At 40.0% G+C, this 13,162-nt stretch overlaps 1 protein-coding gene across 4 annotated transcripts in view; it reads left to right on the top strand.

Moving 5' to 3' along the window:
• The window catches only part of STIM1 (stromal interaction molecule 1), a 176,297-nt gene that overhangs the window by 124,367 nt on the left and 38,768 nt on the right, over positions 1-13,162 (top strand). For all 4 annotated transcript variants that reach the window (XM_058545744.1, XM_058545745.1, XM_058545746.1 and 1 more), the window contains one exon: positions 12,440-12,551. In XM_058545744.1, the coding sequence (XP_058401727.1) occupies positions 12,440-12,551 (112 nt within the window). The remainder of the gene's footprint in view (positions 1-12,439; positions 12,552-13,162) is intronic.

The raw sequence follows: 13,162 nt of genomic DNA on the forward strand, positions 1-13,162 counted from the left end.
ATCACCAGGGAAATTGACCTGAAGACAAAGACCAGCCAAATTCTTTATTACAGTAGTTCCCCCTTATCTGTGAGAGGTATGTTCCAAGACTCCCCGTGGATGCCTGAAACCGTGGATAGTACTGAACTCCGTAAATACTATGTTTTTTTCTATACATACATTCCTATGATAAAGTTTAATTTATAAATTAGGTGCAGTAAGAGATTGAAAGCAATAACTAATAATAAAGTAGAACAATTATAACAATATACTGTTATAAAAGTTATGTGAGGGGCCGGCCTGGTGGCGCAAGCAGTTAAGTGCGCGCATTCCGCTGCAGCAGCCCAGGGTTCGCCAGTTCGGATCCCGGGCGCTCACCGATGCACCACTTGGCAAGCCATGCTGTGGTGGCGTCCCATATAAAGTGGAGGAAGATGGGCACGGATGTTAGCCCAGGGCCAGTCTTCCTCAGCAAAAAAAGAGAAGGATTGGCAGATGTTAGCACAGGGCTGATCTTCCTCACACAAAAAAAAAAAGTTATGTGAATGTGGTCTCTCTGTCACTCAAAATATCTTATTGTGCTGTACACAGTAGAAGAGTAAGTACTACCCTTCTTCTTCTTGTGATGATGTGTGATGGTACAATGCTTATGTGATGAGATGAAGTGAGGTGAATGATATAGGCTACTAATAGTAGTGTTAGGCTTCTATTGACCTTCTGACAATACGTCAGAGGGAGGATCATCGAGCCACGATGATGTTGATAGCTGGATGTCAGGAGCAAATGGTGCCTGCAGTTGACCACAGGTAACTGAGACCATGGATAAGGAGGGGCTACTATATACAGAATTAAATAATTAAGTAAGGTAGAGCTGAACAAGTAGGGCTGCGGAAGAACCAAGAACAAGGGCAACTCCAGGGATCCCAGCAGCAAGGACTAAGAGATTGGTCTTTTCTAAATGGCTCCTCTCAGATGTCTCAGCTTCATTCATTTTGCTTCTCTAGGCATCTTTGCTCAAGAGTCAGATATGGTGGAGGGAGAATTAGATTGGCATAGTTTTGATCACAGACTTATGTAGGGTAGTGATAGTGAGAGGGTGTGTGAGGGGGTTAGGGGTACTGCAATATCCAATCCCTCTAAGACTCTGTGAGGTAGGGGAGTGGCAGTTCTTCAAAGGAAGAAATACCAGGTGAATTTTGTAGAATTTTTGAGAAATAGAATTGTTGTTTGCATATTTGAGCCAGCGGAAACAGTAACAGTGCCTTTGTAGTGAGGGGTGGTGGAACGCACTGACCTAAGAGGATTCTCTTACAGAGTATGGCTTCCATTCTTCTAAACAAAGTGCATCATTACTGTTTCCTCTCTCCTTTCCTGCACACAAGATTTTAAAAGATGCTTTTTGCCAAACAAAACATATTTCTTAAGTGATAATTTCTTTCCTCATTTTTATGGATCAAAGGCATCTTAACTATCATTTTGATTCTAACTAAATAATATGATTCCAGCTAAAAGCAAAAGAACCTGGTATTCTAGTGTCACTCTGAACTTTGACTTGAGAAAATGTTTATTTTCTACTGGGCTTTTGGAAATAATGAAATAAGCTCACAGATCTCCAATTCTGTCTCTACCATTCTTAGAAGGACAAGATTTTTCATAGGAGCAGTGGAGCAGTACTGGAGAACTAGGAGGCTTTTAGAGAGAAAACCCAGAGGAACTGGCCTCTCTCTGTTGACATAACACAAGGGGACCAGGTCGCATTGAACTTCTGTCTAAACTGTTTCAAAAGTCAGATCAATATAAAAGAGTTGGCATCCTCTTTTTGCTTTTATTTAAACCCAATGAGAGATATACTTATTCTGTTCTTTTATCTATTTAAAAATTACTTTGCTAAGTGAATCTTCAAGTCATTTAGTTAAATACCTCAGCCATTAGTTGTTGCTACATTTTTTGGGAGAAAGATACAATTGGCCTTTTCTTTCTCTTCTGTTCTCTCAGATGTAAATACAAAATGACTGTGATAAGTGTTAAATCACTGCATCCATGTTAGTTGTTTTTTTTTTTTTTTTTGTGAGGAGATCAGCCCTGAGCTAACATCCGCCAATCCTCCTCTTTTTTTTGCTGAGGAAGAGGGCCCTGGGCTAACATCGGTGCCTATCTTCCTCCACTTTATATGGGACGCCGCCACAGCACGGCTTACCAAGCAGTGCGTCGGTGCGCGCCCGGGATCTGAACCAGCGAACCCCGGGCCGCCGCAGCGGAGCGCGCGCACTTAACCGCTTGCACCACTGGGCCAGCCCCATGTTAGTTGTTTTTTATCGGAAAAAAATTAACACTTATCACAGTCATTTTCTATTTATATTAAATAGCTACTTGAGGGTAAAATGTCTTACATGTATCCCCATTTAATAAAGGAAATTGAGCATCTCTCACCTATTTCTGTTACCAAGTCCTGAGGATTCTACCTCTTAAATATATTTTATGTGCGTCTCCTATAATACTGCCTTAGCTCAACTTCTTTGAAAGAGATTTATTAAGTTGTAATTGACAATACAATAAGGTGTAAATATTTAAAGTGTACAATTTTTAAAGTTTTGACACATGTATACAACTGTGAAACTATCACCACAATCAAGATAGTGAATATATTCATCACCCCTAAAAGTTTTCTCACAGCCATTTGTGATTTCTTCCCCCCACCGCCCAGACAACTTCTGAGTTGCTTTCAGCCGCTATAGGTTAGTTGACATTTTATAGAGTTTTATATAAATAGAATCATATAATACGTACTTAAAAAAATCTGGCCTCTTTCACTCAGCATAATTATTTTGAGATTCGTTCCTGTAGTTGCATATATAAATAGTTCATTTATTTTTATTGCTGAGTGGTATTCCATTGTATAGATATACCACAATTTATTTATCCATTCACCTGCTTATGGACATTTGAGTTGTTTCCAGTTTTTGGCTATTACAAATGAAGCTTCTTTAAACATTCATGTACAAGTCTTTGTGTGGACATATATTTTCTTTTCTCTTAGGTAAATACCTAGGAGTGGAAGGGCTAGATCATATGGTAGGTATATATTTTTAATAAACTGTCAAACTGTTTTCCAAAGTAGTTGTGTCATTTTACATTCCCACTAGCAGCGTATGAGACATTCAGTTTCTGCACATCCTCGCCAACACTCGGTATGCTCAGTCTTTAATTTCAGCCATTCTACTAGTGTAGCGGTATTTCATAGTGGTTTTATTTTGCATTTACCTGATGGCTAATGATGTTGGGCATCTTTTCATGTGCTTACATTGCCATTCATATGTCTTCTTTGGTAGATTATCTGTCTAAATCTTTTGTCTGTTTTTTTAACTGGGTTGTTTTCTTATTGTTGAGTTTTGAGAGTTCTTTACATATTCTGGATATAAATCCTTTATGAGAGCTGTGCTTTGCAAAGATTTTCTCCCAGTCTGTGGCTTGTCTTATTCTCTTAACAGTGTCTTTTGAAGAACAGAAAGTTTTAATTTTTCTGAAGTCCAGTTTATCAATGTGTTCTTTTATGGATCATGCTTTTGGTGTCACACATAAGAAATCTTTGCCTAACCAAGGCTTGCACAAACATTTTCTCCTATGTTTCCTTCTAGAAGTTTTATTTTTTATAGTTTTAGGTTTTACCTTTAGGCCTATGATCTGTTTTGTATTAATTTTTGTATATAGTGTTAAGTATGGATTCTAGTTCTTTTTGTGCTTGTGGATGTGCCAATTGTTCTAGAATTGTTTGTTGAAAATTTTGTTCTTTCTCCACTGCATCGCCTCGGACCTTTTGTCAAAAATCATTTGTCCATATAAATGTGCGTTTATTTCTGGATGCTCTATTCTGATCCACTGATCTATTTGTCTGCCTTTATGTCAATACCATGCTATTTTGAATAATAGTCTTATATAATTCTTTCAGTCAGGTAATGTTAGCCCTCCAACTTTGGTTTGTTTTTTTTTTGTAAGGAAGATGAGCCCTGAGCTAACATCCAGGCCAATCCTCCTCTTTTTGCTGAGGAAGACCGGCCCTAAGCTAACATCTATTGCCAATCCTTCTCCTTTTTTTCCCTTTTTCTACCCAAAGCCCCTGTAGCTAGTTGTATGTCATAGTTGCACATCCTTCTAGTTGCTGTATGTGGGACGCCGCCTCAGCATGGCCGGACAAGCGGTGTGTTGGTGCGCACCCGGGATCCGAACCCCAGGCCGCCAGTAGCGGAGTGTGCGCACTTAACCGCTAAGCCACGGGGCTGGCCCCCAACTTTGTTTTTTAACTGAGTACCTTTTGTATACCTCCAGGCATTGTGCTAGATTAGTTTAGTATACCAAGCACATGCTTATTTCTGTGATCCATATATTTTTAAATTTTCTACTGCTCTTCATCATATCTCCTTGTCTGTAGCTCTACTGATTTATCTGCAGTTACTAGGATATGTCACTCTCTTACATCCCTTAATACTTTCATATCTACTGTTCTCTCTTTCCTTACTTTTTTGTTGATCTGGTTAAATCCTACTTGACAATTAAGACTCAACTTAACTATCTCCTTCTTTAGGAAATCTTCCCTGGAAACTACAGGCTAGGTTGGGTGCCTTCTGTGTTCCCACAGCCTCTTAGGCTTATCTCATCACAGCACTTAGCACACTAATTGCAATGATCTGTTCCCTGCCTGTTTTCCCACCAGACTGCCTGTTGGTATTATCTTATATGATTCTATAGCTTAGCACTTAGCACAGGACTTGGCCCAGAGTAGGGATGAGGAAGACAAAAGTTTGTCTTTGGATCTGCCAGCGTGTGATCTTATGCAAGTTGTTTGGCTCATTCAGCATTCCAAAATCTAGTTTCTCTTACTACTCTGCAGCCATGTTGCTGATCTTTCTCTAACCTGGCTCTCTGCTAGTCATGTAGTTGCTCTATGGGTGGTCTTCAATAGTATGTTCTGTTGGGCCTGGGAGACCTGGCTTTTGCCAGGTAGCCTAGTGGGCCTTTCACATGAGGCCTAGGCGAATGTGCCAGATTCTTTTTGCACTGATGGTTTAGGGCTTGATATTGACATCATTAGAAAACTAAGACCTCTGCCTTGCTGTAGGTGCAGATGACAAACTGCTAGTGAGAGCCAGAAGGAAACGACTCAGAGAGACAAACCACAGGTCTAGGCCACAGACTGTCTTTAGGGAAGGCCACTTTGGTAAGATTCTGTAGGTATCTTGGAGTGCTCTCTATCCAGAGTAACCAGATAAGAAGCTAGGCTTTGTGATGCCTTTTCTGACTCACTGTGGCAATCAGTCACTCTGTTCTCTGTGTCCCCACATCATCCCATATATCCCTCTGATCTAGCACTTATCACACTGTGTTATACTCATTTATTTTCTTGTATGTCTCTCTCTCTCTAGAAGAGAGCCCTTATGATGGAGATCATGCAGATTAACTTCTGTATCTAGAACTCACCCAGGACCTACTAGAGTAGAAGCCAGTGAAAGCTTAGTGAATGGATGAATAAATGAATGGTGATAATAATGATAGCTAATATTTGTTTAGCACTTACTGTATGCTAGGAGCTTCCCATATCTACACTACACACTTATGATGTGGGAACTCTGATTCTCACCATTTTATAGGTGACAAATGAGGCACAGAATGGCTAAGTAATTTGCCCATGGTCTTACATCTAATAAGAGGCAGATCCCGAATTCAAACCAAGGCACCTGGTTCCAAAACCCAAATTCTTAACCACTGTGCTATATCTGACTGGCTGAGCAAAAGGCTGACTGAAGGCTGACTGAGTGACCAACTAACTGACTAACAGCTGTGTGAAGGAGAGGCAAAGAAGGTACTGGCAACCTTCCTGCCAGACATAGTTCATTTGGGATGTGGGTTTGAAACCACAAAGGTAAGTGAGGGCTTCATCTGGAGGCACCACTGATCCATTAGAGGAAAGAGATACTGACTGAGGAGCCCATTTCTTACTGTTTGTTCTTTGTCTGGCAAGAGAAAGGATTGGCCAAGGCCAAGGATCTGTCTGGATATATCCCTGGAGGTATTGCTATAGCTTGGGTGCTAGGGAATAACACTTACTGTTCCATCTGCCTGGAATGCCTTCACCCAAGTATTCACATGGCTCGCACCTTCATTTCATTTTCTGTTCAAATGTCACCTCCTCAGAGAGGCCTTCCCTGATCAGATCTGATCTAACACTACTCTTTATCCTCTTACCCTGCTTTATTTTTATTCATTGTACTTATCACTACCCAACATATAATTATGTGTTTATAGTGTTTTATTTTGTCTCCACCAGAATATAGGCACCAGGCATCTATGACTCTGTTTTGTGCACTGTTGTATCCCTAGTTCCTAGAGCAGTGCCTGGCAAGTAGTAGGTGCTCAATGAACGTTTTTTTTTTTTTCCTATGAATAAATGATTTTGGAGTTTAGATCACCTACTTTCAAGGAATTTTATCACTTGGCCTCAGCAATGCCTCACTCTCCTTGTCTCTATACGTAACCTTTGGACTCCAGACAACTGGAGTCAGTGTTCTCTGAACAGAACCGACTCTTTCTAGTTCTGTGTCTTTGTTCGTGTTTCTTTCCTCTGGTGGGGCTGCATCTCTCTCCATGTAGATTCTGGCTGGTCCTCAACACTACCTCTTTTTTAATGAATATGTATGTATGACGTAACAGTTACTACTGAGTTTGTATTAAACCCTAGGCATTTTCAAACATATGAGCTCATTTAATTCAACAACTCTGGGAGATAGGTATTGCTAGACTGTAGGCTACATGGGTGTAGGGATCTCTGTCTCTGTTCTGTTCTGCTCTGTTCCCAGTGCCTGGCACAAAGCAGAACAAAATAAATGTTTTAAATGAGGGTCAGAATGGTTAAGTGATTTACCCGAGCTGGTCCATGGCAGATAGGGTAGAAATCAAGGTCTTCTAGCTACAGATCTAGTGCTTTTTCTAATATATTCTACAATAAAAATCCAGTGTTCTAAAATACCCAGGGATTTGGCCATCCTGAGTAACTTAGTTTTTTTTGTGGTTATCTCAGAATAAAACAGGAGGTTTTACTCATTTTATATAAAAATCTTTCTCAAATGGAACAGTCCCCTTTCTATCTATGAAACATGGAATGGAGGCCAGGATATATCTTTAACTATCTGAGAAGCTAACTGAACATCAGTTTCTGGGATTCTCTGCTGATATGCATAAGTGCTTTTTTTTTTTTTAAATAATTCCCCTGTTTCTATAAGAAGTCTGTGGAGGAGAGTGATGCTGTTAGTGAGAAAACATAATGTAAATACTGATGGGATATACAACAAGTGATCCAGCACCTACAGATTGCTGTCATTTGTTCATTCATTCATTTATATTGATTCTTTTTCCATTCAGTAAACTTTACAGAGGACTTAGAATAATCCAGCGCTATGTTAGACACTGGGGAATAAATAAATGGAAAGACATGTTCCCTAACACCAAATTGCTTATAGCATAATGGAGAAGAGAGATGTGTGATGAACTAATAACAATATAACATACATGTTAGACTAGAAGTCTGTATAAAGAAAGTGCTAAGTAAGCAGAGAAGGGAGAGGTAGTACTTATTTTGAAGGTTTTAGAAGAGGGGATTTTGAAATGGACTCCAAAGAGTTTCCGTAAGCGAAGAGGTAGAGCTGGGTTTTAAGGATTAGTTGGTGTTTAGCAGGCCAAAGAGAGGGAAAAGAGCTTTTCTGGAAATAGCAAAGACCTGGAAGTCTGGCAGCAATGTTCAAAGATGAATAAGTAAAGAGTGCAAGATACTGATTCTAGATGAAGACTGCAAAGTTAAGGGCTACAGCAGAGATGGCCTCCAGGCAAAGCTGTGAAGTTTAGGTCATCTGTGTTGGGATGAGTTAGACTATTAGTCCAGTGGTTTTCAACTGCACAAGACAGTCAGCTGGGGTGCCACAAGAAAATACTAGAGCTTGTATTTATATTGCTGTTATTTTTATCTCATTTTTTAATTTTTATTTATGTTTTACAATATAGTTGATGTCACTACATGAATCTAATTTATAAACAGATATTCATATATTGGCAATGGGTGCTCAGAAATTTTTTACAGGTAGATTATGTCATTAAAAAGGTTCAAGACTACAAAGTTAGTCACCTTGTGCATTTCTCTTATGAAGGACTATTTGTTGAGGAAAACCCCAGGGATTGGCCTTCTCTGATTCTGCGTAGTATTGTTTGTCATTTTGCCCCGGGTTGTAGTCTTTGATCTCTCTAGGGGCCACATGGACTGGCTCAGGGGGACTGAGACAGTCATGAGTTTAGAAGACTGTCTCTTGCTTGCATGTCCTCCTGTGATTTGGACACGTGAGTCACTTGGACCCTGTATCTATGCTAAGCTCTCCTTGCCACATTTTGTAGCGTTTCACTGACAGCCACAGCACTCTGCACTTGCTGTTACTTTCTTCCTCACTTTGGCCCAAGGATTCTTCCCATTTTCTCTTTTGGAATGAGAAAGCAGAACAAGACATTTAACTTTTATGCACTTGAGCCTTAGGGAGTACACTTTGACTGTTGAGTGAGATCGTCATGCTGGGATAGAGGATTGCTTTCTGATAAGGATGCAGCTCATCCTGGCTTACTTTGTTCAGATTGCAGTGACTCTGGGTGGTCAACACCATGCTGCCAAGCCCTACCTAGGTAGGGCATCTGCCTAGGTAACAGAATGATATGTAGAGCACAAAAAACAAAAAACAACAGCCTTGAGATTTGTCCTGACATGCTGAAGCCATTATCCTTTTCCCTATAGCTTAGCTATGTAGGGCCTGCCTGTTCAGAGTCCATCCTTATTGGAGTACAGTGGCCCCGTTATAGACCCTCTGCCTCACTTATTGTAGTGTTTAAAGCAGTGGTTCTCAGCCGGGGCAATTCTGTCCCTCGGGGACACTTGACAATATGTGCAGACATTTTTGATTGTCATGACTGGCAGCATGCTACTGGCATTTAGTGAGTAGATGCCAGGGATATTGTTAAACATTCTACAATGCACAGGACAGCCCCCCACAACAAAAAAAATTATTCTGTCCAGAATGTCAATGGTGCAGAAACTAAGAAAGCCTTGTCTAGAGTGACTCCTGCCTGTCTCCACTGCAGTGTAGGTTGCAGATAGAGGGGTTCCTCCATGCCAAGGGTCTATGCTCAGGCTTGTATCAAGGCATCCTCCCAGTAGACAAAAGGCTCTTGTAGCACCGCTGGCCTCATGCCTTTCTAGCAACAAAAAAGTGACCTTCTTTCCACTCCACACACCAAGCAGAAAGGCCCCTTTGTGCTGGATGAGGCCAAGCTCCCTTGGCAGTGGAGGCAGGAGTGTGTTGTTCTCCACTTTACAGGCTAGCACTTGTCTGTCTGCCTCATATCTGTGTGTCACTCTACTACGCCTTCATTACCTGACACTCCAGACCATAGTAAATGATCACATTTGTAATGTGTGTGATTATATATTCATTTTCAGGAATAAAAGGCCAACGCATTCTATTTTCCTCAACACTTCTTTAACCCTAGCTCTGTCAGCCCTCTTTTCCCAAATCCTAGGATTTGAATATATCTCTTGGAAATTTAATTCCTCTCTTTCCTCCAATGTATTCCAGTCTGGGTATTAGAAGTTTAACCAAGCAGTGACTAAGCACCCTCCACCTAAGCCTATAGAATCTCGTCTTGTAGGATGCAATCTGAGTGCATTAGACCTGCCTCATTTCCTCCCCCGGCACCTTTCCCTTCTCACTTCCTATGCCTCTGCAAATAGTTTAATCTATCTCGAGAGTCTTTCAGCTTCAGAACTTTCCTCCTAAGCTCTAGTAGCTTCTTGAGGACATTGAGAGATTGGAGCATTTTTACCTTCAACTTTGTTTCATTTAGGATGTCTTTCTGAGTGTCTGCTTTGCACCATGTGCTGGACTCCACTGTAGGGGCAGTAGGAGAATGAAGGGACAGGGCCCAGCCTTCCAACTTCTCTAGCTTATGTGAGAGTGACAGAAGCAACCTAAGATCTGAGGTGTGCCTACCAGAGGAATGCCTGTTTTTTGACAAGCATTTCAAAAGTTAATCGTCTCCATGAGCTGTATATTTGTCTAAGGAGATTGTTGTTGTTTGGAGGCCCACAATCAGGACATTTCTGGAACTCCTCATTTAGAGTAGTTATTCTTTGAGTAAATTCTTGTTGATGCCACTGTATATGAAGCTCTATTTTAGAGACAATGGAGTGAGCAAAAATGAATAGGACATGGTCCATGCCTTCAATGTTTCCTGACTATTAAAGGAAAATTAGATAATATTCTGATGAAAGACAGTTTGGGGGAAGGATATGGATCTTAAGAGAGGAGGGTGACAAATCTTAGCATTTCATTCTGCTTCAGGACTTTTTTGGCTTCTTGCTGCTCACAGCAGTAGTTTTCAAACTTGAGGAATGTACAAATTCCTTTTAAGGGAAATAATTTATCTTGGACCTCAATGCTGACTTAAATTATTTTTATTATAATGTTATTTAAATGTGTACAAACATAAAATGAGGTTTAAGTTGCTATATAAAATTTGTATACAAATATAAACAAAAGCAGATTTATACATTAAATAAAAGCAAACATTAGATCCAATAAAATGATACAGTAGTCCCTCCTTATCCACAGTTTCACTTTCCACCGTTTCAGTTACCCTTAGTCAACCACAGTCCGAAAATATTAAATGGAAAATTCCAGAAATAAACAATTCATAAGTTTTAAATTGCGCATGTGATGAAATCTCGCGCCTTCTCGCTTAGTCTCCACCTAGGACGTGAATCATCCCTTTGTCTGGCATATCCACTCTGTATAAACTACCCGCCTGTTAGTCACTTAGTAGCTATCTCAGTTATCAGATCGTAGTGCTTGTGTTCAAGTAACCCTTATTTTACTTAGTAATGACCCCATAGCACAAGAGTAGTGATGCTGGCAATTTGGATATGCCAAAGAGAAGCTGTAAAGTGCTTCCTTTAAGTGAAAAGGTAAAAGGTCTCAATAATGAAAGAAAAAACAATCATATGCTGAGGTTGCTAAGATCTAAGGTAACATTTATTACAGTATATTGTTATAATTGTTCTATTTTATTATTAATTGTTGTTAATCTCTCACTGTGCCTAATTTATAAATTAAACTTTATCATAGGTGTGTATGTATAGAAGAAAACATAGTATATATAGGATTCAGTACTAACTGCGGTTTCAAGAATCTCCTGGGGGTCTTGGGACATATCCTACACGGATGAGGGGGGACTATTGTACCTTTTTGCTGAAACTCAGTTTCTCTCAGGCTCTTTAAGTTCAGCATGCCTGTATTACTGGGTGCCATTTGATGACTCAGTCCTCCTACCATTTTTCTCTATTCAAGACACTATGATACTTTGATTTATATAATATGTTGTGATATCATTTGAACTTCCCTTGGCTCAAAACATATTCCTTATGTATTAAGTCCACTCCTATTCTTTTATTGTTGACTCATGACAAAGTATGGAGATAAATTTATCAAACACCACACAAATATTAAAATTATTTTAAAAGGATTATCCATTTAAAAAATCACACCATTATTATCTTGAAGAACGATTAGCTGCAGTGGTCCGTGTACAGTGATGATGTGATTCGCTTTGTTGTGAATGATCACTCAGTAATGGTTTCATTTAGAATTTGCTTTTGTTGTGACAGAAAGTCTTTTCAATCTAATATAAGCAAAAGAGAAATTTACTTGTTGCACAAAACTGAAAAATCTATGAATAGGGCTGTCTACAGGTATGATCTGACTTAGGGCTTAGCTGATGTTATCTGGATCCATCTCTTGCTCAGATTTGCCTCTGTATGAAAGCTTCCAGCAGCTTCAGGGAGCAGATATAGATCTATTTATGTATATAAAACATGATGGCTTTGAGCAAGGGCTATGGTGCAAGACTGCTTGAGACAAAATATTGGCTTTACCAATGCCTGGCTGGGTAACTTTGGGAAAGTTATATAACCTTTCTATGCCTCAGTTTCTTCATCTGTAAAATAGGGATAAAATCAGATATATCCTTCACATGGTGGTTGTGAGGATTAGTGATTTAATATATGTGAGGTGCTTAGAACAGTACCTGTCATATAGTGAGTGCTATGTAAATGATGACTTCTATTAGTATTATTATTGTTATTATTAATATTATAATTCAGGATTATTTCATCCCAGAATCCAGTATAGTGGAAGAGCAAGTCCATTCACTATAGGTCAAATAAAAGTACAGTATGTACTCCATTCGTACTTAGGATTTTATGGGAGAGAGAGATATTAAACATACAAACGTGTGGTAAATGTTAAGGTCATTGTGCTGTGACATTAAGTGTAAGCAGTGCTTGGCATTCTGGAGTCATGGTTTTGCTTGTCTCTTCCCACAGTATACAACTGGACCGTGGATGAGGTGGTGCAGTGGCTCATTACGTATGTGGAGCTGCCTCAGTATGAGGAGACCTTCCGGAAACTGCAGCTCAGTGGCCATGCTATGCCGAGGTTAGGAGAAGACTGGGTTCTCTCACTTGGGGGTGCAGGGAATGGGCTGGGGTCGGCCTGCCTTCAGGTTGCTCTGGCTAGTTAAGTGAGGTTCCATCCTTTTCAGGGCAGAATCTCTCTTCTTCTCACATCTATTGTACACTTGCTGTGAAGTATGATGGGCACTTCACATCCATTCTTTTATTTAATAATTCTCTCAATCCTGGGAATAGTACTAATAGCTGCCATTGTATTGAGTGCTTAGTACATGCCAGGCACTCTACTCAACACTTTATATGCAGTATCTCACTAATTCTTACGTCAATCCTGTAAGGTAAGTATCATTGTATATAGGTGATGAAACTGGCTAAGTAACTTATCCAAGGTCACATGGTTAGTTAGAGACAAAACTGTGATTTGAACCTAGATCTGGGTAGACTTCAAAGCCTGTGGTGTTTCTCTTTTCTTTTGCTGTCCCCCCAGCAGCTGCCTCTTTTATTTCCCAGGAGCCTCAGGGCTCTTTAGTCTCCCCTGAATTATCTATATACAATTTATCTACTCTAAAGAAATGGTGCAGAGGTAGGGGCTGACTGCCATTGGCCCCAGCCTTCTCTCTGGAATGACTCTTCCAA

The sequence above is a fragment of the Diceros bicornis genome, chromosome 7 (genome assembly GCF_020826845.1).
Source record: "Diceros bicornis minor isolate mBicDic1 chromosome 7, mDicBic1.mat.cur, whole genome shotgun sequence".
Taxonomy (NCBI): Eukaryota; Metazoa; Chordata; class Mammalia; order Perissodactyla; family Rhinocerotidae; genus Diceros; species Diceros bicornis.